General features: G+C 46.1%; 2 protein-coding genes across 6 annotated transcripts in view; one reads left to right on the forward strand and one right to left on the reverse strand.

Annotated features, from left to right (window-relative positions):
* Positions 1–26,960, forward strand: part of SPON2 (spondin 2) — a 179,667-nt gene that overhangs the window by 107,815 nt on the left and 44,892 nt on the right. The window lies entirely within an intron of this gene.
* The window catches only part of FGFRL1 (fibroblast growth factor receptor like 1), a 176,917-nt gene that overhangs the window by 3,853 nt on the left and 146,104 nt on the right, over positions 1–26,960 (reverse strand). For all 5 annotated transcript variants that reach the window (XM_083440798.1, XM_083440799.1, XM_083440797.1 and 2 more), the window contains exons 4-6: positions 16,276–16,356; positions 5,847–6,131; positions 1,282–1,635 (exon numbers count right to left, since the gene is read on the reverse strand). In XM_083440798.1, coding sequence (XP_083296924.1) covers positions 1,282–1,635; positions 5,847–6,131; positions 16,276–16,356 — 720 coding nt within the window. The remainder of the gene's footprint in view (positions 1–1,281; positions 1,636–5,846; positions 6,132–16,275; positions 16,357–26,960) is intronic.

The following is a 26,960-nucleotide window of genomic DNA, read 5'->3' on the forward strand; positions in this document are numbered from 1 at the left end:
TGCCAGGTGGATTAAATGAAGAGGGAAACTGATCTCCTATACTATAGCTTATAGTGAATTTGTTTGCTATGTGCATAATGATGGGGTGTCAGTTATTTTAATAACTGGCCGTTGAGGATCTTTGTATACGGTGGTACCTTGGGTTACAGATGCTTCAGGTTATGTGTTTTCGGGTTGCGCACCATGCCGAACCCGGAAGTACTGGAACGGGTTACTTCCGGGTTTGGGGGCTCACGCATGCGCAGAAGCAGTAAATCGCGCTTTGCGCATGCGCAGAAGTGCCGAATTACGACCCGCACATGCACAGACGCGGCGCTGTGGGTTGTGAAGGTGCCTCCTGCATGGATCATGTTCGCAACCCGAGGTTCCACTGTACTTTCTATGGCTAGAAGGTCAAGCACCCTGGAAGAGATCATCTTCACCTAGCAGTTTTAGAGCTGTGGGAGGATTTCCCACTGTGTTCAAAGTTAACTGATAACACCGTTGCGAAAAGGGTGGACTGGGAGGTAGCTCTGTGTCCTCCTCTGACAGTTCCAGGGGCATTTCGTCAGACTTAATGATTTTAGATGATGATTCATGGCAATGTCTTCTTAATGGCTTTTAGAATTAATAATAATCTTCAGATGCCTGTAACAGAACTAGAGACTAGAGGGGCAAGTAGCTAACACTGAGCAAGATTTGCTTAGTATAATCTGTTGTAATCGTGGACTATATTCTTTTTATAATTCAAAGAACTTCTCTCTTTTATTTCTTGTGCTGGATTTAAATATATTGAATTTGGACTACTATTTATTCCAGTTTTGAAATTTTTATACAGAAATTACAGGTGAATGGTAAGGTTGTATAACATACTATTTTTTTAAACAATACTTCCTACCTTATCAGAGGCACGAAACCACTATTATTGGTACAGGGTTTTGTGTTAAGATTACAAATGTTTATTTACTGAAGACGCCTTGTTGAAATGTGCCTGGCTGGTTCACCTAAGGAGAACTCACTTTCTTGGCATTTGACCTATAAGCAGAATATGAGAAGGCACTCTTGGTGCTTGTCTGTAGGGTGTATTTCATGGAATATTAGAAATTATCTTCATGTTTCTGACCTACAGTCAGTTAGCTTTGTCTTTTTGAAGTGGCGTTCTGTACAGGAGAGTGGAACTTTCTGTCTATGCTTTGCCTTAGAACTCAGCCAGCCCATTTTAAGGACCACAACCATAAACTCCAGGAACGAATGAAGGACAGGTTAGTGCTCAAAAAACAAGGGAATAACCTAGCACCTCACCTGGTAGCACTGTGAGAAATGCGCTCCGGAAGCTGTATCCCATGGTGTTTGCCCCTAGGCAGATGTACATTCCAGCATCTTCCTCCTTAGCCCTTGTGATCATGAGCTTGTTCAGGTAGGAACCATCAGGACGGGACCAGACCTCTCCCGTAGGCAGCACCACAAACTTCTGTCCCCCAACATCGATGGTGGAATTGTATTTGTTCTCGGTGCCATACTCCACTCTCTTCAGCCACTGAATGACAGGCTTGACGTCACTCCTCACCTTACACTGGAACGAGGTCGTCCCCCCATAGTCTACCGTTGTGTTCACAGGATGTGTCCCGGTAAGAATTGGCTTGGATCTTGTTCTCTCTGGAAGTAAGAACAAACCAAACAACTTTTTTTAATGCATTCAGAAATCTTCCTTCTGGTGGACTATGATGGACTGTTAACAAAACTCTGGATTCCCCCTCACCTTTAGGCACAGTATGCTTTTAAGCTGCTTCACATATGCGCTGAGCATGCAGACTGTGGGGCTGCTTTACATGTGAGGGGTCATCTGGCCATTCCTTCCCTCCTTCCCTCCTTCCTTCCTTCCTTCCTTCCTTCCTTTATAAAGCTGTTAAATCGGCCACACTTGTATATGGTCCATTGCCAGCAAAATCCAACACTGTCACATTTTACTTCGAAAGGGGAAACATCCCCAAAATGTGGGGAATGGTGAAAAGAGGTCGAAAGGTAAAATCACGAGAGTCAAACCTCAGCAAAACTCTTGGGAGCTGTTTAAAACCACAATGTTAGAAGCACAAGGGTCAAGAGAACGCCAGTGTGGTTAATGAGCAGTGTCAAAGTAGCTATAAGAGGCAAGAAGGCTTCTTTTAGAAAATAGAAACCTTTTCTGTTTCTGTTTAGATTAGTTTGCATTGCATTGCATTGCATTGCATTGCATTGCATTGCATTGCATTATGAAAAGCCTTAATAAAATCTTACTACTACTAATAGAAATCTAGTCTGAATGAGAACTAAAAGGAATATAAATGTTGACAAAGGAAATGCAAGCAGACAATAAGGGATGCTTTTTAAAAAAAGAATACATTAGTAGCAGGAGACTGGATGACAAGAGAGTCAAAGATGTGCTAAAGGAAGATAAGGAGATTACAGAGATGATGAATGAATTCTTTGCAGGTCTTCACAGCGGAAGATACAGGTCAGATCCCTGTGGCTGAACTAATTTTCACAATAAGGGAGCCTGAGGAACTCAGACAAATATTGGTGCTGAGACACAAAGTCCTGGCCTTGTTGACAAAAGCAAAACTGACAAATTACCAGGTCTGGATGGCATCCAGCTGATAGTGCTCAAAGAACTTAATTATGACATTCCTGATCTTCTAACAAAAACATGCAACTTGTCTCTAAGATCAGCCTCCGCATCTGAGGACAGGAAAATGGTCAACATAACACCAGTTGTTAAAAAAGGGTATCCAAAGGAGGGGGGTGGGGAGGCTGGCTGGAAATTGCAGGCCAGTTAGCTTAAGATCCATCCTAGGAAAACTGGTGGGAAGTATTGTTAAAGATAAAACAGCCAACCATATAGAAGAGCAAGCCTCATAGAAACCACATTGGTTTTGCTTCACACCCTCCCCAAGTGCCTTGCACTGCGATAATGCTGCTTGCTTGCTTTCCTGAATGGAGGATAGAAAAGAATGTGCAGGAACCTGCTTTTTGCATGGCTGAAATGTGGCCTACCAAAGTACCGTATTTTTCGCTCTATAGGACGCACTTTCCCCCCTCCAAAAATTAAGGGGAATTGTGTGTGCGTCCTATGGAGCGAGTGCAGGCTCCTTGGCTTCAGCGATAGAATAGCAAAGCCTCCAAAGCACAGAGGGAGCGCTCCCTCCGCGCTCCGGAGGCTTCGCGTTGCTTTCACTGAAGCCTGGAGAGCGAGAGGAGTCGGTACGCACCGACCCCCTCGCTCTCCAGGCTTCAGGGATAGCTGCCTGAAGCGTTTGGAGCGCAGCGGGAACTTGCGCTGGGCTCCGAAGGCTTCGGGTTCCTTTTGTTGAGGCCGGGAGAGCAAGAGTCTCCTGGCTTCAGCAGAGAGAGAGAGCTGCGCAGCGCCCCTTCAGCCAAGCGGGAGGAGAAATGGAAGGGGCTCCGTTTCTCCTACCGCTTCACTGCAGGGGCGCTGAGCAGAGAGGGGGAGAATTTTTTTTCTTGTTCTCCCCCTCTAAAACAAGGTGCGTCCTATGATTGGGTGCGTCCTATAGAGCGAAAAATACGGTAAGCATTTCCTCTGTTGCCCACTTATATTTGGTCTCTGGTCCTGCCCAACCCTGCCAGGTGGCCCCTAAAAGGTTATCTATGCAGCCCTCAGGCTGTTAAAAGGTCCCTGTTGTAAATTATACTAACACGTTTGTGGCAGACACAAGCTGGAAAGAGTTAAATTTTGATAAGCAGGTGACAAGTGACCAGTAGCTTAGAAAGAAGGGTTAAGTGAGGAAATGGAGTAAATCCTGAACTACCCCTCAGCCTTCTGCCAAAATATTAAGAAACCCTTCAAACCTTTATCTGCCTAAGTCTGGCAACTTTCATTCTTAGCCTGCCAAAGCTCATGAAAACAAAGGATATATACATCTTTGGCTTGATAAAAGCCAAGATAAATGGGGGGCAGAAGAGAACTTGTTACAAGTGCTGCCTGGTTTTGATGAAGTAAAAATGCCGCCTCTGACATTAAGATGAGGCTTGATTCATTTCCATGTCTCTGCTCCCGGTTTTAATGTAAACACATGTTTTTATTGCCTCCACAGAGCTGCCTTTTTATCATTACCAGATGTCCAGCAGGTTTGTATACTCAACACAAAACAGAATCCTGCCACATGTGCTTTTCATTCACATTTTTACACAGAAAAAGAGTTATCATTGAGCAGATGATTCCCTTTGGATGTGGGAATTTCCACAGCAGAACTAATTTTATTACGCCAAAAACCAAGGGGTACAAATCAGATCTATTAAATCAATGAGAGTGGTGGTGCTCACTTCAGTGGATGTGACTTGGACCTACATATTGTCGAAGCAGACAATATAATGGCACTGCCATAAGGTCACATTGTGCATAGTACCGCAGGTTAGTAACTGTTATGTTCCACCCTAAGCAACACCTAGGAAAAGCACGTAGCAGATACCATGTGGCCCATTGGTTGTTGGACAGAACATCTGAGCTTTCCTCCTGCAATCTCTCTTTTAGTATAATAATAATAGTCTTCTAAGTCAACACAGAGTAATGTTGTAACACCAGATCTTGATTTGGCACAGAAAACAAATGAGATGGAGGAGACAGTTCACAAAATCACAAGGGAAGGCAGTGATAGTGGTGACGTGGGAATGATCTAATCACCCACAAGCCTTACATTTTCAATAATTCAAGTGACGAGATTCTACCATTTCTCTTCAGTGACTTTTAGCTGCCCCAATTATTTGCAATTCTGTCACTGAGCCCAAAACACAAAGCACTGCCGATATGAAAAAGGAACGTTTTCCGGTGTTCCTTTACGTGATAAAAAAGTCAACGCACAATTACCACCTCTTCAAATACTTTTCCTTTTGACAAATTATAGCTTTCTGTTAGAGTGGATCTCTCCTGGCAGCAGAGTATCCTTTTAGGGTTAGTGTATCTGTCCCAAGAGTTCTGCTGCTAAGATTTTGTAATCGTTTTATGGGTCCAAAATCAGGAACAGATCCAGGAATCCCAGGTCTTCTCAATTGCTTAGCCTCTTTTTACAGACTCGACCCAGTCAGATAGCTGTGAAAAGTTCTCATTAGCTTTGTTCTACATTTCCTGTCTATATCTGAGCCAACAAAACTTATCTCTTTGCACATGCTACCTCTCTGCATGTTGTTGAGTCCACTACAGTATTTACATCACAAAGAGGTGTAGAGTTTGGGGATCATCATTGTATGCGTTTCATTTCTGAGTCCTAAGCCTGGAAGCAAACCCATCTGATTTAAGTGGGACTTACCGTATTTTTCGCTCTATAGGACGCACTTTTTCCTCTCCAAAAATTGAGGGGAATGTGTGTGCGTCCTATGGAGCGAATGCAGGCTCCTTAGCTTCAGCGATAGCAACGTGAAGCCTCCGAAGCGCAGAGGGAGCATGCCCTCCGTGCTCCAAAGGTTTCACGTTGCTTTCGCTGAAGCCTGGAGAGTGAGAGGCGTTAGTGAGCACTGACCCCTCTCACTCTCCAGGCTTCAGGGATAGCCGTGAGCAGCCCCTCCGGCAGGGAGAGGCTGCACGTGGCTATGGCTTCTTTAGCCCCGTGCAGCTTCTCCCGGGAGGGAGAGGTTGCGTGGGGCTAAAGAGGAAGCCAAAACAGTGAGTGGGATCCATCCCGCTGGCTGCCTTGGTTTGTGACATAGCCGTGCGCAACCCCTCCGGCAGGGAGAGGTTGCACGCATCCTGTACGCGGCTCTTTGGGGCTGGGGTGGAAATAAGATTGTTTTTCTTGATTCCCCCCCCCCTAAAAACTGGGTGCACCCTATGGAGCGAAAAATACGGTATATCCAGGTGAGGGTGCTTCAGTACTTACGTATCACTTCAACTTTGTAGGTAGCATTGATCTCCCCAATTCTGTTGAATACTCGGCAGGTATACTTCCCACTGTCCTCTGGCTTCAGGTTCTTCAAATTCAGCGTCCACTTCTTCCTTTTGTTCTCCCCCATCACCTGCGGCATAAGAGGCTTGTTGTCTTTTAACCAGCTGATGTCCGGGCGAGGATTCCCGCTAGCCATGCATTTCAAGCGGACCGAACTCCCGACGGGTCGGGCAATCACTCTCCTCCTCATTTTGGCCGGCTGAGTGAACCGAGGGCGAGCTGCAAAGGAAAGCAAGGCATCAAGGGGGGAAGAAAACTGCCAGAACGGTAGACAGTGAGCCCATGAGCAACGAAAGCCAAATCTGTAAGGCACTAAGCTACACAGGTGTCGCAGAGTCCATCACCCAGTACAGCATCCTACAAACCTTACAGTTCTTTAGTGCTAACATTTGGGAACCTTCCAAAACCATCAACACAAGGAAGAATCAGAAGCACACAGAACAACAGTATGAGATAGGTATTATTGTTGTACACGTGCACATTGCATTTTACCAAGTTCCTGTTTATCGCAGCTTCTTTCTCCTAACAAGAATTATAGGCCAAGTACCAGGCTTCCCACCAAGTACCAAGCTTGCTTTGAAAAGCACTCAATTTGTCTGAGCTACCTCACAGGGACGCGGGTGGCGCTGTGGGTTAAAGCCTCAGCGCCTAGGGCTTGCCGATCGAAAGGTCGGCGGTTCAAATCCCCGCGGCGGGGTGTGCTCCCGTTGTTCGGTCCCAGCGCCTGCCAACCTAGCAGTTCGAAAGCACTCCCGGGTGCAAGTAGATAAATAGGGACCGCTTACTAGCGGGAAGGTAAACGGCGTTTCCATGTGCGGCTCTGGCTTGCCAGAGCAGCGATGTCACGCTGGCCACGTGACCCGGAAGTGTCTTCGGACAGCGCTGGCCCCCGGCCTATAGAGTGAGATGAGCGCACAACCCTAGAGTCTGTCAAGACTGGCCCGTACGGGCAGGGGTACCTTTACCTTTTTTACCTCACAGAACCCTGTGTGTGTGTGTGTGTGTGTGTGTGTGTATGCGCACGCACACACAGATTGTATCAAACCTTTTTCAAAGAAAGCTAATAAAAACACATGGACTACCTTTATCCTTTTCAAAAATCTATCTGTGATACTCCAGATCCATTTCAATCAGGGTTTAGGCCTGGTTTTGGTATGGGAAATTCCTTGATCACCCTGTATGATCATCTCTGTTGGGAGAGAGACAGGAACCGTGTCCCCTTGTTAATTCTTCCTGATGTCTAAGCAGCCTTCGATAGCGTCGACCGTGGCATTCTTCTGAAGTGGCTGCCCAAGCTGGGTTGGGTGGCACCAAGCCAGTTCTACTTGGGTTATTTTCTGAGGGTGGTGCCATGAGGTTTGTTTTTATCCCCCATGCTTTTTTAACACCTACATGAAACCAGTGAGTGGCGTCATCTGGAGTTGGAGAGTAAGTTGTAAACAATACACTGATGATATAGAGCTCTTCTTTGCGCCTGCCATCTTATAACGTAAGTGCTCTTAAAATTTAACACTCTGAATGTACTAATTTTAATTACTGAGATACGTTGATATGTGTGCATTCTATAAAGGTAAAGGTAAAGGACCCCTGGACGGTTAAGTCCAGTCAAAGGTGATTATGAAGTGCGGCGCTCATCTCGCTTCAGGCCGAGGGAGCCGGCGTTTGTCCACAGACAGCTTTCCAGGTCATGTGGCCAGCAGGACTAAACCGCTTCTGGCACAATGGAACACCGTGATGGAAACCAGAGCACACAGAAATGCTGGTTACCTTCCCGCCACAGTGGTACCAATTTATCTACTTGCACTGGTGTGCTTTCAAACTGCTAGGTTGGCAGGAGCTGGGACAGAGCAATGGGAGCTTACTCTGTTGCAGGAATTCGAACCACCAACCTTCCGATCGGCAAGCCCAAGAGGCTCAGTGGTTTAGACCACAGTGCCACCTGCTTCCCTACACATTGATACCTCACTGGATCACTTATTTTACAAAGATGGGCTGAAAAATTTAGAATGAAGAGATGAATAGATCTTTTTTCTGATCAATAAAGCAATCCATAGGTGTGTGCTGCAGGGAAAGGTGGACAGTGTCAAGTTCATTCCCATAGGGGCTTCTGACAATTCCAGCATGCAGCTGGGCAAATGTACCGTATTTTTTGCTCTATAAGACTCACTTTTTCCCTCCTAAAAAGTAAGGGGAAATGTGTGTGCGTCTTATGGAGCGAATGCAGGCTGCGCAGCTATCCCAGAAGCCAGAACAGCAAGAGGGATTGCTGCTTTCACTGCGCAGCGATCCCTCTTGCTGTTCTGGTTTCTGAGATTCAGAATATTTTTTTTCTTGTTTTCCTCTCCCAAAAACTAGGTGCGTCTTGTGGTCTGGTGCGTCTTATAGAGCGAAAAATATGGTGATCTGCCTACATGCAGGGGACGGACTGGAAACAGCTATGCCCTCCTCCCAGCCATTCTTCCTTATCTTCAGGCCAAACAACAAAACAGAGTGTGGCGGCTCCTCTTTCCCAACACACAACGTGGAAACGGAAAGGATATGCGTAGCTCTCACTATGTGAGCAGGCTTTAAAGTGCAGACTTTCCCTCATAACCTCATCTCCGTTCCTCCTCCTGTTCAGCCTGTCCATCTATTCTCACACACTGACCTCATATTTCGGATACATCTGATGGGGGAATCCAGCTCAAACATCTCCCTTATGTACATTGTACCTCCAGGAACATTTTTAGACAGAGCAGCAAGTGTCCCCTTCTCCACCCCACCCTGACATTCTGGGTCTCGGCCACGTCAGGATATTTTATTTCAAACTCTTTCTTGCGCAGCACAGAAATGCTTTGCTCTCTGCTCACGGGCTTTCATGTGTAACCCAATGAACGGGAGTGACTCTGGCATTCAACGACCTAGCAGACAGCTGGAGTGACAAGTGTGATATCCTAGCTCATTCTGTAGGGACTGGTGTGTAAATGTGTAGGTATTCCCCAGATCGTCTCCCTGAAAGCGGGAGGCATCCCTTTGCAGAGAAAACAATCACGCTCCATGGGAGCTTCAAAAGACAACCCCGTTTGTCAGCAGAGCTATTAGATGTCTGAGCAACACCACACCAACCAATCTAGAAGGTAAAAATCCCAGCCCTGCTAAAGCAACTGTTAAGGAAAAGGTCCTTAAGGAAAAAGAGGTCCAAACGGCTCGCCCTCGCGACTTACTCTCAGTCTAGCGCCATTCCTTTCACTTCTAGTCTATCAATCTACCTTGCCACACACGGGTGCCATTTTGAGGCATTTGCTCTTGCACCGATTCATTCAGATTTGCCATGTTGCTTTTATTGCAATTGCTACTACAGTGGTACTTCAGGTTACATACATTTCGGGTTACATACGCTTCAGGTTACAGACTCCGCTAACCCAAAATAGTACCTCAGGTTAAGTACTTTGCTTCAGGATGAGAACAGAAATAATGCTCCGGCGGCGTGGCGGCAGTGGGAGGCCCCATTAGCTAAAGTGGTGCTTCAGGTTAAGAACAGTTTCAGCTTAAGAACGGACCTCCGGAACGAATTAAGTACTTAACCCGAGGTAAAAGGTAAAGGTAAAGGTACCCCTGCCCGTTCGGGCCAGTCTTGCCAGACTCTAGGGTTGTGCGCTCATCTCACTTAAGAGGCCGGGAGCCAGCGCTGTCCGCAGACACTTCCGGGTCACGTGGCCAGCGTGACAAGCTGCATCTGGCGAGCCAGCACAGCACATGGAATGCCATTTACCTTCCCGCTGGTAAGCGGTCCCTATTTATCTACTGGCACCCGGAGGTGCTTTCGAACTGCTAGGTTGGCAGGCGCTGGGACCGAACGACGGGATCTCACCCCGCCGTGGGGATTCGAACCGCCAACCATGCGATCGGCAAGTCCTAAGCGCTGAGGTTTTACCCACAGCGCCACCTGCGTCCCTAACCCGAGGTACCACTGTACAATTATCTGTAGGCATTGTTGTGGTGTTTGCCCATTCTTTGGGGATATGTTTGTATTGGGGGAGAGAAAAGGTTAATAGGTTGACCAATAAGAAAGCCCGGGGGCGGAGCCTACCTGATTTTGAGGCTCAGCCCAAAGGTTTTGACAATTACAGTGGTACCCTGCAAGACGAATGCCTCGCAAGATGGAAAACCCGCTAGACTAAAGGGTTTTCCGTTTTTCGATGCGCTTCGCAGGACAAATTTCCCTATGGGCTTGCTTCGCAAGACGAAAATGTCTTGCGAGTCTTGAGATTTTTTTTCGCTCCCCACCCCCTTTTTCTAAGCCGCTAAACCGCTAATAGCCTTTTAGCAGCTAATCCGCTAATCCCTTAAACCTTACTGCTTGAGCCTTCCTTGAAGAATTTTAAGCATAACACGCTAGCAAGGTTATGCTTAAAATTCTTCAAGGAAGGCTCAAGCAGTATGTGGACCGAGAACTCCCAGAAGTGCAAGCTGGATTTAGAAGAGGCAGGGGAACCAGAGACCAAATTGCAAACATGCGCTGGATTATGGAGAAAGCTAGAGAGTTCCAGAAAGATATCTACTTCTGCTTCATTGACTATGCAAAAGCCTTTGACTGTGTCGATCACAGCAAACTATGGCAAGTTCTTAAAGAAATGGGAGTGCCTGATCACCTCATCTGTCTCCTGAGAAATCTCTATGTGGGACAAGAAGCTACAGTTAGAACTGGATATGGAACAACTGATTGGTTCAAAATTGGGAAAGGAGTACGACAAGGCTGTATTTTGTCTCCCTGCTTATTTAACTTATATGCAGAATTCATCATGCGAAAGGCTGGGCTGGATGAATCCCTAGCCGGAATTAAGATTGCTGGAAGAAATATCAACAACCTCAGATATGCAGATGACACAACCTTGATGGCAGAAAGTAGGAGGAATTAAAAAACCTTTTATTGAGGGTGAAAGAGGAGAGCACAAAATATGGTCTGAAGCTCAACATCAAAAAAACGAAGATCATGGCCACTGGTCCCATCACCTCCTGGCAAATAGAAGGGGAAGAAATGGAAGCAGTGAGAGATTTTACTTTCTTGGGTTCCATGATCACTGCAGATGGTGACAGCAGCCACGAAATTAAGAGACGCCTGCTTCTAGGGAGGAAAGCAATGGCAAACCTAGATAGCATTCTAAAAAGTAGAGACATCACCTTGCCAACAAAGGTCCGTATAGTAAAAGCTATGGTTTTCCCAGTAGTGATGTATGGAAGTGAGAGCTGGACCATAAAGAAGGCTGATCGCCGAAGAATTGACGCTTTTGAATTATGGTGCTGGAGGAGACTCTTGAGAGTCCCATGGACTGCAAGAAGGTCAAACGCATCCATTCTTAAGGAAATCAGCCCTGAGTGCTCACTGGAAGGACAGATCGTGAAGCTGAGGCTCCAATACTTTGGCCACCTCATGAGAAGAGAAGACTCACTGGAAAAGACCCTGATGTTGGGAAAGATGGAGGGCACAAGGAGAAGGGGACGACAGAGGACGAGATCGTTAGACAGTGTTCTCGAAGCTACAAACATGAATCTGACCAAACTGCGGGTGGCAGTGGAAGACAGAAGTGCCTGGCGTGCTCTGGTCCATGGGGTCATGAAGAGTCGGACACGACTGAACGACTAAACAACAACAACAACAATAGCCGCTAAGCCGCTAATAGGGTTGCTTCGCAAGACGAAAAAAACCGCTAGACGAAGAGACTCGCAGAACGAATTAATTTTGTCTTGCAAGGCACCACTGTAGTTCGGTTGGTTCTTTGGGGGGGGGGGGAGATAGAGGAGTCAGAGTGAGTTAGAAACAGGGACAAGACTGAGAGGGAATAGTGACAGCGTTTCAAATATATTGTAAAACTTGTTTGTGTTTGAAATAAACTTTAATTTTCATTGTTAACTCTACCTGACTGAGACTCAATGCTTCACTGGGGAACCCTGGGTTTTTTCCACAAAATTGGTGGCAGCGGAAGAATAAAGTAGTGGTGTACAGGTCAATAGTCTGTGAAACAACCGGGGGCTCTGTACGGACGCCACAATTGTATATGTGTGTGTGTTTTTTAAGCCTTTGCACGTTCAGGGAAACACTTGAACATGCTTTATTTGATATGCAAATGCCTAACTGCAGTTGATGTATCTGGGTACACACAGATATTTTTTGCTAAGTAAAGATAAAGGTAAAGGTACCCCTGCCCATACGGGCCAGTCGTGTCCGACTCTAGGGTTGTGCGCTTATCTCACTTAAGAGGCCGGGAGCCAGCGCTGTCCGGAGACACTTCCGGGTCACGTGGCCAGCGTGACGAAGCTGCTCTGGCGAGCCAGCACCAGCGCAGCACACGGGACACCGTTTACCTTCCCGCTATAAAGCGGTACCTATTTATCTACTTGCACTTAGGGGTGCTTTCAAACTGCTAGGTGGGCAGGAGCTGGGACTGAAAGATGGGAGCTCACCCCACCGCGGGGATTCGAACCACCGACCATACGATCGGCAAGTCCTAGGCACTGAGGTTTTACCCACAGCGCCACCCGCGTCCCTTTTTGCTAAGTTGCAATCTCAATACCCCCTGTTCACCACCAGGACTATGGCTCAAGGGGGAGGGGACTAACTCTTTCCCATGTGTTGCACCTTGCAGTCCCACTGAAAATGGCTCTGTCTGAAGCTGCTGTTGCTGTCAAAAGAAGCTCCCCTCCCATGGCAAATAGCACAGGGGAAAAGGTTACTCCCAGCCCCATATCCCTTGCCCCGATCCCAATCAGTGCTACTGAACAACAACCAATATGCATTCTGGAGCCAAACTAAGCGACGCATGGAAATATTGTGGTTTGCCTAAAGCCACTCAGCAAGATTCTTTCCTAAACAGAGATTTTAACGTGGATTTCCAATGCCCAAACCCAACCATTTAGCCAATGAGTACACTGTCAAGGCAGTGTAGAAGCGGTGCCATTTCCCAACATTTCTGAGATGCTTAATCTACCCTCTAAAACTTTGGGAGAGCATCAGGAAAAATAGATTAGGAAGCATGCTAAGTCAGCACGCCTTTCATGAATCTGTCCATTGTCTTGCTGAGTATGACTACAACCTAACAAACAACTCTGGGGTGCCCAATTCTGAAACATTTCTAGGCTTAAGTCTAATTAAAAAGGCAGTGATAGAGTTTACATGCATGACCTGGAAGTCAACTAGAAAGGGAAGAGATGGAAATTATCACATGTCTCACCAATATTTGCAGTCCCTAATGGGATTTTTTTTGTGTGGGGGGAGGTTGAGTCTACACTGGTTTATCCTGCATGCTTGTTCCTTATGTTACCTTCTTTCCTTCAAAGTACGGTAACTCTAAAAACCCAGGCTTTATGATAAAGCTACAATACAGTGGTACCTCGGGTTACGTACGCTTCAGGTTGCACACGCTTCAGGTTACAGACTCCGCTAACCCAGAAATATTACCTCGGGTTAAGAACTTTGCTTCAGGATGAGAACAAAAATCGTGCTCCGGCGGCGCAGCAGCAGCAGGAGGCCCCATTAGCTAAAGTGGTGCTTCAGGTTAAGAACAGTTTCAGGTTAAGAACAGACCTCCAGAACGAATTAAGTACTTAACCCGAGGTACCACTGTACAATGAAATCCCGAGAACAGGTAATTCTGAAATAGCTAACTTTGCTGGCTTACTTAGTGTTAACCCCAATATGTAATCCATGATCTGTAGTTTGCCTCCTCCCACCCTCTCCTCATTTCTGCCCCAGGCATTTAGTTTAGTCAGGTTTAATGTGCTGGTTTTAACCTTTAAAGCCCTATACGGCCTAGGACCCTCGTACCTACGGGACAGCCTCTCCTGGTATGTCCCACGGAGGACCTTACGGTCATCGAATAAAAACATCTTGGAGATCCCAGGCCACAGGGAGGTTAGGCTGGCCTCAACCAGAGCCAGGGCTTTTTCGGCTGTGGCCCCAATCTGGTGGAACGCTCTTATCACAAGAGACTAGGGCCCTGTGGGACTTGACATCTTTCTGCAGGGCCTGCAAGACAGAGCTGTTCCACCAGGCCTTTGGCCAAGGCACAGCCTGACCCCATCTCTCCTTCTGTACTCCTCATAGAACTCTAGCCCAATGGTTGCCATTAATTTGGTTCTGAATTGATTTTAGAATGTATTTCAATTAACTGTCTGTGATTTTATGTAAACTGTGCTATTTCTACTGTTGTTAGCCGCTCTGAGCCTGGCTTTGGCTGGGGAGGGCGGGATATAAATAAAATATTATTATTAGTAGTAATAATACTAGTAATAATTAGTAGTAATAATAGAAAGGAAAGCAATACTTTTGGAGTGTGTTTGCTCTCTCTCTCTCTCTCTCTAATAGGTAAAGTGATTACCTGCCTCACCTAAGCTCCTCTCCGTTTCTCTGTATGTTACACTGAAGCCAGATCAAACAGTTGTGAAATTTCTCCCTCAGAAGAAAAAAAAAATGGAATGCAAACGGGGGTGGGGGGAAGAAAGGATGCCAAGTTAACAAAGGAGAAAGAAAGAAAGAAAGAAAGAAAGAAAGAAAGAAAGAAAGGCAATGAAAGGGGGAGTTATCTTTCTTTTCTGTAAACACCTGCTCCAAAATCTGTATAATTTGCTGAAGCTTTGCTAGCTAGACCAAAAGGGTCAAAGGATTTTTGTATAAAGCACCTCGTATTTCATGTTCTTTTTTTCAAGTGTTCCACTACACATCCCTGGGAATTTGCTTTGTAATCCAGAATGCGGCAGCCAGGCTGGTGACTGGGAGTGGCCGCCGGGACCATATACCGTATTTTTCGATCTATAAGACGCACCAGACCACAAGACGCACCTAGTTTTTGGAGGAGGAAAACAAGAAAAAAATATATTCTGAATCTCAGAAGCCAGAACAGCAAGAGGGATCGCTGCGCAGTGAAAGCAGTGATCCCTCTTGCTGTTCTGGCTTCTGGGATAGCTGCGCAGCCTGCATTCGTTCCATAAGACGGCGCACACATTTCCCCTTACTTTTTAGGAGGGAAAAAGTGAGTCTTATAGAGCAAAAAATATGGTATCTTCACTAGCTCACAGTATGTTTCTGAGCACAAGTCAAAGTGTTGACCTAAATGGCCTTGGCCCAGTGTACCTGAAGCAGCGTCTTCACCCCCATTATTCAGCCCAGATCATGGGAAGCCAAATAATTTAAACAACTAAAAGATGCCGTGTGCTAACATGGTAGGCCATATGTGTTTCATGACTAGATGTTAGATCCCTGTATACAAGCAAAATATCTGACAAAAGCAAAGGATAACATTTAGAAATACAAAGTTGTGATTGTTTTTCTAGTAGCATTATTACATTTTATTTCATTGGTGATTGCTCATGCCATGACTTGACTTTATAAAATCTGTTGTGCTATTTTAAAAACAAGTGTTTCTAAGAGAAAACAGACAGCAAACACAGATGTTACGTTGGTAGTTCTTAGTTATCTGCAAAACCAGCTGGAGGATTTCCACTTTGCAATAGTGTCTCTCATATTTTTGTGTTGTTTTTTTGTGTGTGGAAAACTCATCTGTCAGTTTGAACCGTAGCAGGTATTGATTGCACACCAATTTAAACAATTACTCAGCTTAGGTAAATAGTCTTGATGTATTTGTCCCTCTGTGTTTACCTAATTACTGCAGTGCATCATGGGTTAGAAACTTCAAGGTTGTTTAAAGAGTCGATTAAACAAGACACAGAGGTGAACTGATGTTACAGGTTAAAGTGTCACAAAAATACAGATAGAAAGAAAGATCACCCTATTGCAACAATGCAGATATTTTGGCAAGGAGAGTTTGAAATATGAGAATGCAGATTCTGCCAAAAATACAAGGTGCGAGCGTGATGCCGTTAAAATGGTCAGACATTGAAATGGCCACCTGAACTGTCAAAAGGAAGATTCACATCAGCTAATTATTCACAATAATAAATCTTAACTACCGCATTTTTCGCTTTATAAGATGCACCAGACCACAAGACGCATCTAGTTTTTGGAGGAGGAAAACAAGAAAAAAAATATTCTGAATCTCAAAAGCCAGAACAGCAAGAGGGATCGCTGCACAGTGAAAGCAGCAATCCCTCTTGCTGTTCTGGCTTCTGGGATAGCTGCGCAGCCTGCATTCGCTTCATAAGACGCGCACACATTTCCCCTTACTTTTTAGGAGGGAAGAAGTGAGTCTTATAGAGCAAAAAATACGGTACATTAAAAAAAAAATCAGTCGAAGTCTATTTGGCTGCAATGTGTGTTTGTTGCACAGGAATAATATCTTGCCAGCGAAGTCCCTGTTAACTGGAACTGTGTTCCGTCTTCTTATCCTCTAGCCATAACGTAGCTAGTAAAATTGAATGTGTCTTTGCTTACCCCAGAGCTTTCCAGAATGATCTTCAGATTCACTATTGGGAACTTCGGGCGCTAGACTCTCTCTTCCTGAGCTTGCATCATCTAGATTCAACGACAGGGAAAGGAGGAGCAGTTTAAAACATCATAAAGCAGCATCTGAACTGGAACGCAGCTGTGCTTTTGCAGGAACTGAAATAAATGGCACATTCCAACACGCTGAATATGTTTTTGCTACCTGCTGCCAGTTCAGTTTCTTTCCTGTTTTTTTAGCTTTTCAGCTGGCTACTAACATGATGGGAGATTAATTAATGCTTCCATTAATAGCGAACCAAAGCCCTTTTGTTTATGTTTACAGACCGGCGTTCCCAAGGAGGAGATGGAACTGTTTTACACTCCTTGCAAATGATGGCATAAATCAAAATTATAGCTGAGGAGGCAACTGAGACTTCTGGGAACCGGCCATGTTGGAGGCAACGTTTCACAGAATTCAGGAAAATCCAGGAAGTGAAAAACTGCTTTATTTATTTTGAAGCTTACATGGTGCCTTTCTATAAATCGGTGCTGATTTGGGCCAATGAAACTGTTTGGGAGACCAGCAGTGGGAATAGCTGTGGTGAAGGGAAAGCATCAGTGCTGAATGTTACTTTATTAAGGGCAAAGCAGATGTTGTTGTGCTTATGAGTATTAGACAAGGTGTGGGGAGACCTCGCTTCGAATCCTTGCTCAGACATAACACTCTCTCGGTGACCCTTGGCCACTTCACCACCTTTCAGCTTGGCCTACCGTATTTTTCGCTCCATAAGATGCACTTTTTCCCTCCTAAAAAGTAAGGGGAAATGTGAGTGCGTCTTATGGAGCGAATGGCGCTGCGCAGAGAGGTAGAGCTGCGCGGCACCCCTTCAGCGAAGCGGGAGGAGAAACGGAGACCCTTCTGTTCCTCCTTCCGCTTCGCGGAAGGGGTGCTGCGCAGCTCTCCCTCTCTGCGCAGCGCCTGTCCTGGAAGCCGGAGGAGGAACAGAAGGGTCTCCTTCTGTTCCTTCTCCAGCTTCGCTGAAGGGGCGCTGCGCAGCTCTACTTCTCTGCGCAGCGCCATTCGCTCCATAAGATGCACTCACGGTATCCCAGAAGCCACACGGTATCCCAGAAGCCAGATCCCTCTTGCTGTTCTGGCTTCAAAATAATTTTTTCTTGTTTTCCTCCTCCCAAATCTAGGTGCGCCTTATGGTCTGGTGCATCTTTTGGAGTGAAAAATACAGTACTTCACAGGTGGTTGGGAGGATAACGTGTGGAACCATGTATGTTACCTTGAGCTCCCCAGAAAAGGCAGGATGTGCATGTAATAAATTGCTATCCTTATGCATAAAAGAAAGAAAGCACCACCCCATTGTTGCTGTCCCCCTGCTCTGTTCCATCTTGGTAAGGGGGATGGCTGCTACTGTTGTGAGGCCATCTCTATGGCACCAACACAGACATGCCGACTGCTCCTCAGCCTAGTGAGCTGACTAGGTAACTGGTGCCCAGTGGCATAGCGTGGGTTGTCAGCACCCGGGGCAAGGCAAGTAATTTGCGCCCCTCCCCCCGCTGCACCGTCCCTCCCCCAGATAGTCCCTCGCTCTCTCTCCGCACCGCACCGCACGCCTGGCACCCTCCCCTCCACAGTGGGCGGCGACCCGGCGGCTCGGATCGGATTTGCACAGCCAGCACTGCAGTGAGGGAGAGTGAGTGAGCCAGGTAGGGGCAGAGAGCTGCGAGTGCGAGCGCCCCCCCCCAGATGTTGCGCCCGGTGCGGCCGGCCCCCCTGCACCCCCCACGCTACGCCACTGCTGGTGCCTCAGTCTACCCTTCTATATGTCCCATGCAAGGGCAACTCTGACAAGACCTGCACCTTGTACTTTGTCCTTCTAAAATCAGGCTGCAGTGGAGGTTCTAAAAGGAAGAACAAGCAACCAGGTGCATCCCACACCAAAGATACAATGGCCTAGTGTTCTTGAGGATGCTCTGGAAAACGCTCCGTGCTCATGCTCCCAGCACAGAGCAGCAGAGTTCTGCCTACTTCACTGCTCAAAACTGGAAATTGCTTGCAGATTTTACTACTGCAAGTTTCTGCAACTCAAAAAGAAATTTATAAGGAACCATTCGGGGTATATTTGGAGCTGTTTGTTACAGGTAGCTAGTAGCAAAGCAAACCGACATATGGCAATAATATGCTGGAAACGAGGATTTTGAAAACGCAGCGCCGAGCCCTGAAATCCTACAGGGGAAGACAGTAAAAAGATCCATTAAATGCCCACAGGACTTCCTTGCAGATTTTAAGCAGAGGTTTTGTCAATTAGAACTTAATCCTGCCCAGCCCTGTATAGCAAGGCTGGACTCCCCTCTTTTGTCTCCAGCCTCATGTTACAGTATGCCCACCAGAGTGCAGCCCCCTCCCGCCCCCAACTCCACTCATGCACACCAACTAATTGGCATTCTCAGCTGCACTTGACAGGCTGCCAAGCCTTTCATGTGAACCAAATTGCTGTGAATGCGCCAGATCCTTTGAAGATCGCTGCTCGTTATCCAGCCAAATCCTCAAACTGTGGAGCTGCATGCAAGAATCAGGAAAGCTCTCCCCCAAAAATAAAAAAGTTTGAAGGATGGGCGTGGGTGAATTAAAAATGCAGATAAGGTGAATATATTGAACAGAAGGGTTTCAGAAAACATCACGGCAGGGGAAGGCCAGCATTTGGTGGAGTGGGGGAGGAGGGATTGTGCCAGAGGTGACTGCTGAAATGTAGAGAAGGTGAAGACTGTTGCTGCGTAAAAATAAAGAAATCTACAATCTCACTTTTATGCTCATTTACAGGGTGGATGGATTTAAATCACTGCAAGAAGGGAATGAAATCAATTTTGATTTTGCAGCACTGCATACGGACAATTACACATATTTATTGGTTACGGTAGCAACTGAAACATAATCAGTTTGCATGCAGTAGACTTTTGCACTACATAATTGGATCAGCTTAAAGACAAGGGAGCAGTTGTCAAATTCATGGATTTATCTGTGCCTGTATGACAAGCAAGATGACTTCCTTGAAATCCCCAGAACGTTTCAGAAGGTGCTCATAGTTATTGAGAAGTGTGGTGTTTCCCCATGAAAGTAAATTTGCACATTGTTCTGTTAGTACAGTTATCATAACAGATTCCTAGGGAAAGGAACTCAATGCAAATCTCAGTCAAGCAGTTTGGGGTTTTTAAATTGGAATAAATGATTGTGGAGGTGGGATCAGCTGATTGTTCTCATAAAATACAACATTGTGTTTCCTGGATCCTACTTGTCAGCCTGGGAAGGAAAACTCTGATCCCTAAACCTCTGCTGCCTTGTGGCTACACTCATTCGTGAGAAAGTCTTTGGGAGAAGAAGAGGCTAAAGAGTAAGCCCTACACAAATCTGGAGTCCCTAAGGTGGTTAAAAGGTAGTATAAAGAAGGCTGATCGCCAAAGAATTGATGCTTTTGAATTATGGTGCTGGAGGAGACTCTTGAGAGTCCCATGGACTGCAAGAAGATCAAACCTCTCCATTCTGAAGGAAATCAGCCCTGAGTGCTCACTAGAAGGACAGATCGTGAAGCTGAGGCTCCAATATTTTGGCCACCTCATGAGAAGAGAAGACTCCCTGGAAAAGACCCTGATGTTGGGAAAGATGGAGGGCACAAGGAGAAGGGGACGACAGAGGATGAGATGGTTGGATAGTGTTCTCAAAGCTACCAGCATGAGTTTGACCAAACTGCGGGAGGCAGCGGAAGACAGGAGTGCCTGGCGTGCTCTGGTCCATGGGATCACGAAGAGTCGGACACGACTAAACGACTAAACAACAACAAGGTGGTTGGATGGCTCCTTGTACGTCTCCTTCTAGAAACTTTTTCAGCCAAGCTGGTGTCAAATGCATCACTCTGCTTTCCTTGGGACCACATCGGCAAGGCCAAGAAGGGGGTGGTCTTGTCTTCTCGGCAGCCCAGGACCTCCATACACACTGCCCAGATCTGTGCCCCAGGGAGGTCACTTTGGTGCTGCTAGCACAGCAGTTTGACTTCATCCCTGGAGGAACACCCCATTGTCTCGGGACAGGCAGATCCAGCAACAACAACCATCTATGATGGCTTAGGAAACCACAGTAAATACTATGTGTGCACTGAGGCTAAATAATGAAGAGAATCATGGTGATTTGGAGTGAGTTTATACTTATCCATGTCAAGCCATTAAGTCAACAAAGCATCCTGAGTTAGATCAAAGCTCCCACAAAGCTTGGTGTTGCTCTGTTTTTCTGTCCACTATCTCTCTATGTTTTTGTCTGTCTCCATTTCTCTACTGTAGTTCCATGGGCTTTTTCAAGAAAACAAGGTAGACTCAGGAGGCTAGGCACAACAACTCGTCCTGGTAGATACTGCCCCTATGAGGTAGTTATGTGGACTAAGGTCCCTACTTTCCCACAGCTGTCTTAAGTTTCCTCCTCCCCTGGGTCCTTCCCAAGCAATCTGAGACTATGCCGCCATGCCTGTCTTTGCCCCACCCTCTTCATACCTCTGCGGGTTCTGGGAGACATGGGGGGAGCAGGGGAGCTGGTCACAGCAGGAGAGGGAGACCCCTCCAGCTTCTTCACCAGCCTGATTCATCCCTGCCTCTTGCTCCCCCTGCTTTCCAGCCTCCACTTTTGCCTCTGCTTCTGCTCCTCCCTCTGGCACAGACTCCCCCTGCTCACAAAACCTGGTTACTTCTACAGCTTCCCACACCTCCTCCTCCCAGTCTTCTCCATCTTCTGCCTCTGACCATTCATCGTCGTCCCACCACCAACCTCCGAGCTCTGAGACTTCTTCCCTTGAGGGCTCCTCAGCTGGTGTCTCCCACTGCTACTCAGAAGCCAGCCAGTCGATGACATCATGTGGAACGAGAGGCGAAGGAAGAATGAGGCAAAGGCTCATATCTCCACATATGTGATACAAAACAACAAAAAGGCCATTCCAAAGGAGCAGCTCTCTGCCATCAAGAGATCTAGTGTCGTTTAAAGTATTTCCCTAAACATTTTTAGTGGTCTTCCTTTCATGTGAAAAGTGTGTGAAATTAGGGTGCACACTCCCTCAATTTTTAAAATCTTTTTTAAAGGAAAGATAGTAGGGAATTCCATGTCCATTACACATTGCGTGAAATAATGCCAATCCAACTCACGACGACATCATTTTATAAAGCTGCCTCATGCTTTCCCCAAACATCATTCTTCCCATCCTCAGCCCACAAAGTTAAAGAGCTCTAAAACACATTAAGCCTTCTCTATTGGGCAAATACTCTGGCTTATTCCGAGCCACTTGAAGCCCTTCACAGTTTAAAGCAGCACAGTAAATCAGAAATTATGAGTCTTCATGCATGCATTTTCCAAACCACAGCTACTACCCCTTTTTCCCAGGAACTTGAAAAGATGCTAATATGCATCTAATTAAACTGGCTGCCTATCCTTCACTCCCTTGCTATCAAACTGAATGTTCACTTGGATGAAAATGAAAATGTGCATTCTAATCCCTATCAAGATAAACACCTGGGCCGTCTTTAGCATTTGCGCTGGCGGGGTGCAAAGATCCACCCAGCGCCCCCAAATTTAGTATAGCTGTCCCCAGATTTTTTAGGGAGGGGTGAACTCATTGTTTGGCTTCGCCCCTCCCCCCTCAAAAGCTCAAGTTGTTCACTTGGGGGGGGGAATCGCTCACCTGTAACGACGACACAGCGGAAATAACTGCTTTTGATTCCTGACTTGTCAGGAATATTAGACGCTACGGAGTAGCAGAGCGAAGGAAGAGCGGGGAGAGGAGGACTTTTGCTCCATTGCTTTTCACTGCCGCCAACTGAGAGGGACCGGTATACAGTAGGTATACATTTGGCGCCCCCCCACCCAGAATTTGGCGCCCAGGTGCACTGCACCCCTTGCGCCCCTGTGTAAAGATGGCCCTGCACCTGGATGCACACCCCAGTGTTCCACTGAAAGCAAAGAATCGCAGATAAGACAGAATCTGTGCTTAAATATGCATTTAGATGCACATCTTGTTGGGTCCACAGAAAGCCCAACAATACAGACCAATCTAGCGAGTTATATGCATGCAGAAGAAGGTGACTAGCCATGTGCAAAGCTCCTTAGATGGTTTCGGTGAGAAAGCGCTGGGTCTAGGAACTGGTAAGAGGCATACGAAAGGGATGGCGAAAGGGGATATTACATGGTAGGAACAAAATGCACAACAGCAAACATTCACACTTGCATGTTTTCATTACTCATTTTGGCAGCTGGGATAATGGGGTGTGTTTTCAGGGTGGTATCTCAAGAGATTCCATTGATGCCCTGATTGAAACTGATGCAATGGCCACAGTTGAGATGCCTAGATCCTAGAACTTGAAGAAAAACAAACAGAGCAGATCAACCAATGTGAAGTGCTGCAATAACTCTGTGCTTGACATTTAGAAACCATGCTTGCAGAATTGGTTGTTTCCCTAATATTAAATGAATTGAGGTGTTTGCTTGTTTTTGGTTTGAGGTTCACGTTACATTTTCTAGTGCACCCTCTGTGGTTGGTTTCTAGTTCTTCTGCCTTTGAATTTCGTCAGTTTATTGCAAAACAAAGAATGGCAGATTTAGCTGCAAATGCAGGTCTTACAGAAAGGCAAACCAGCTGTCCTTTCTGGCTAGCAACAAACTTTCCATAGCTTTAGTGGCAGTATAATGGAGGCACCAGCTTGTTCATTGCTTCTTCTTTTTTGCTATAGCTGAGAAGAGATTTTTCTCCCTTGAATTCCAAGTAGTCACAAAGAACCCTGCTAGGAAAAGCAATAAAATTCTGCTAAATAGATAAATTTTGACTTCCACTGAAAACTAACAGGAGGAAAGCAAAGACTCCAGAATACCCTGAGGACAAAGCTTAATACGCCAGAATTAACATTACAAAATTGATATATCTTAGTTGAATCCCATGTGCAAATTAGAAGAGAAATGGGGGGGGGGGGATTTGAGAGGACAGTAGAAATCTCTGTCCTTGTTGAAAGAATGTGTGTTGGGGAGGTAAGGGTTAACCAGATCCTTCTCCTTGCCCCAAATCCTCCTATAGCCATACTTTCTACGGAAAAGGCAGCAGATGAATTGCCTGGAATCATCTGATGGATTGCTTGACTTGGTCTTAGAGCAACTGTGCTGATGTTATGTTTTGTTGTTGTTGTTGTTTAGTCGTGTCCGACTCTTTGTGACCCCCTGGACCAGAGCACGCCAGGCACTCCTGTCTTCCACTGCTTCCCGCAGTTTGGTCAAACTCATGCTGGTAGCTTTGAGAACATTATCCAGCCATCTCGTCCTCTGTCGTCCCCTTCTCCTTGTGCCCTCCATCTTTCCCAACATCAGGGTCTTTTCCAGGGAGTCTTCTCTTCTCATGAGGTGGCCGAAGTCTTGGAGCCTCAGCTTCAGGATCTGTCCTTCCAGTGAGCACTCAGGGCTGATTTCCTGAAGAATGGAGAGGTTTGATCTTCTTACAGTCCATGGGACTCTCAAGAGTCTCCTCCAGCACCATAATTCAAAAGCATTAATACTTCAGAGATCAGCCTTCTTTATGGTCCAGCTTTCACTTCCACTACGGGGAAAACCATAGCTTTTACTATACGGACCTTTGTTGTTATATACTGTACTTCATATGTGAACATCCTAGTCCATCCACATCTTAGACCTCAGCTAGCTAAGCATCTTCAACTGGCCTTGTATCCATAAGAAATCGATGTGTACTCCTCTCCGGTGAGGCAGGAGAGAAGGCAAGCAGGTGGTTAACTTCTCCAGTAGTAGTGTATGGGCCAGGTGTCTAAAAACGGGGTGGTCATTACCATCTGAGATGAATAGATGATGTTGAGGAACATATTAAAATTATCAAGTCTTGTTGGCCGTCAATAAGGAGTAGCTTTAAGATGGTGCTGACATTTAGAGGCCTACATATTAGGAAGGAAGGCTGCTGACTGGAGTAGAGCTATTGATTTACACCAGGAATGCTACCTCAACAGAGATATAATTGATCAGTATCAGATAGCAGGCTTAATGAAGAAAATTTTAGTATATGTTAAACACACTTTATCCTCTATGAACACATACCACACTTTGGCCTTTATGAACAATTTTATCCACAATTAAAATCAAAAGTACAGTGGAACCTCTACCTGTGACTATAATCCGTTCCGGAGGTCCATCCAGAGGTAAAACGGGTCGCTGGGAGAGGCAGCGTTGTGCGCAGGTGCAGGCGGCAATTGCCCACTTCTGCACATGTATGAAAGGTGATCACCGCTCCTGCCCATGTGCAGATGGCGGCAAACCCGCCAGTTACTTCCGGGTTTGCAGCGGACGTTGGGCGAAATGGACACAAGCAGAGGCGGATGTAAGAAGAGGTTTGACTGTAATATCTGATCTGCACCTTTTCAGCCACGCTTCCAAAAGTTATGAATCTTTTCTAGTCATTAAATTTGAGCACTCCTGGGCCCAAATTAAGCAAAAAATGTGAAGATTATAGCCTCAAAATGGATATTATTATTATGATTATGATTAGTAGTATACATAATTAAGCCCATGTATACGTGTGTGGGAGAAAATTACTCATTACCACTGGCCAATGTGGCTTCGTACCAGGGTCACAGGCTATCAAAAAAATATTATGGTTTATCCATTCATTCTGGAGGATATAGCGACAAAGCCAGTAATCCCAATGCCACTTTTGGAGGCGAGAAGACTCCCAAGTTTGAGGGCAGCAAAGAAAGAAAGAAACCCCCTAGAGGAGATTCCAAAGGAGTCCCTAACTAGTCCTGCTCTGGAAGAGATTGTGCAAAAAAGCCCAAGGGAATATCGTTGAGAATAGCTCTGCCTGCACTTTTGCTTGCTGACCAGAAGAGGACCTCATCCTGGAACAATCTGCTGCAGAACCCTCCACACCTGGAAGGGGACAAAGGAGATCAACCTTGTAATGCCTTATGCCAGGCATCCTGAAATTTGGCCCTCCAGCTGTTTTAGGACTACAACTCCCATCATCCCTAGCTAACAGGACCAGTGGTCAGGGATGATGGGAATTGTAGTCCCAAAACAGCTGGAGGGCCGAGTTCGGGGATGCCTGCCTTGTGCAAATGGGCGGAGTGGCCCATATAGCTGCTGTTATACAGATAGGGGAGCGCTGGTCTTCAGCAGCAGTAATGGTGTATTTGAGTGTAAGCCTTTACTTTCTCCCATATCAGCTAATGGCTGCCATTCTGAAGTGTCTGGAGGCGGTTTGAGGATGGATGGCGGCTAACAGATTGAGGTTGAATCCTGACAAGACAGAAGTACTGTTTTTGGGGGACAGGAGGCGGGCGGGTGTGGAGTACTCCCTGGTCCTGAATGGGGTAACTGTGCCCCTGAAGGACCAGGTGCGCAGCCTGGGAGTCATTTTGGACTCACAGCTGTCCATGGAGGCACAGGTCAAATCTGTGTCCAGGGCGGCTGTTTACCAGCTCCATCTGGTATGCAGGCTGAGACCCTCCCTGCCCGCAGACTGCCTCGCCAGAGTGGTACATGCTCTGGTTCTCTCTCGCTTGGATTACTGCAATGCGCTCTATGTGGGGCTACCTTTAAAGGTGACCCGGATACCACAACTAATCCAGAATGCGGCAGCTAGACTGGTGACTGGGAGCGGCCGCCAAGACCATATAACACCGGTCTTGAAAGACCTACACTGGCTCCTAGTATGTTTCTGAGCACAATTCAAAGTGTTGGTGCTGACCTTTAAAGCCCTAAACGGCCTCGGCCCAGTATATCTGAAGGAACGTCTCCACCTCCATTGTTCTGCCCGGACACTGAGGTCCAGCTCCGAGGGCCTTCTGGCAGTTCCCTCACTGCGAGAAGCCAATTTACAGGGAACCAGGCAGAGGGCCTTCTCGGTAGTGGTGCCCTCCCTGTGGAACGCCCTCCCACCAGATGTCAAAGAGAAAAATAACTACCAAACTTTTAGAAGACATCTGAAGGCAGCCCTGTTTAGGGAAGCTTTTAATGTTTAATAGGTTATTGTATTTTAGTGTTTTGTTGGAAGCCGCCCAGAGTGGCTGGGGAAACCCAGCCAGATGGGCGGGGTATAAATAATAAACTATTACCCTGGAAGAATGGCAGATGAAGGTGATGGACTATATAGAATTGGCGGAAATGACCGGCAGAATCCGAGAACAGGGAGAAGAGCTGGTGGAAGAAGATTGGAAGAAATTTAAAGACTATTTACAGAAATATCATAAAATTAATGAATGTTAGAATGATGTTGGATTGAGGTTAAAGGGTTATTAGTAATAATGTGGCGAAGAAATATGGAAAAATGGAAGGTTAAAAGACGAAAACTAAAAAGGTATAATATGCTAAGATAAAGAAAGGATAAGGTAGAAGGAAGGGATTTGCTGATTAAATAATAGAATTGGAATACAGAGAGGGGAGGTGTGGGGAAGTCCGGGAAACAAGCAAATGCAAGAAATATTATGAAAATTGAATTGTTTTTATTTGTTTTTATTTTTGTATTTTTTCTTTTTCTTCTTTTATGTGAAAATCTTAATAAAAATATTATTAAAATAATAATAAATTGTTGTTGTTGTTGTTGTTATTATTATTATTCACTCCTATGGGCGAAAGGAACACACTGCACTTAACAGTATTGCGGCTGGAG

Source organism: Podarcis tiliguerta (assembly GCF_965153285.1).
Source record: "Podarcis tiliguerta genome assembly, chromosome: 5".
NCBI lineage: Eukaryota > Metazoa > Chordata > Lepidosauria > Squamata > Lacertidae > Podarcis > Podarcis tiliguerta.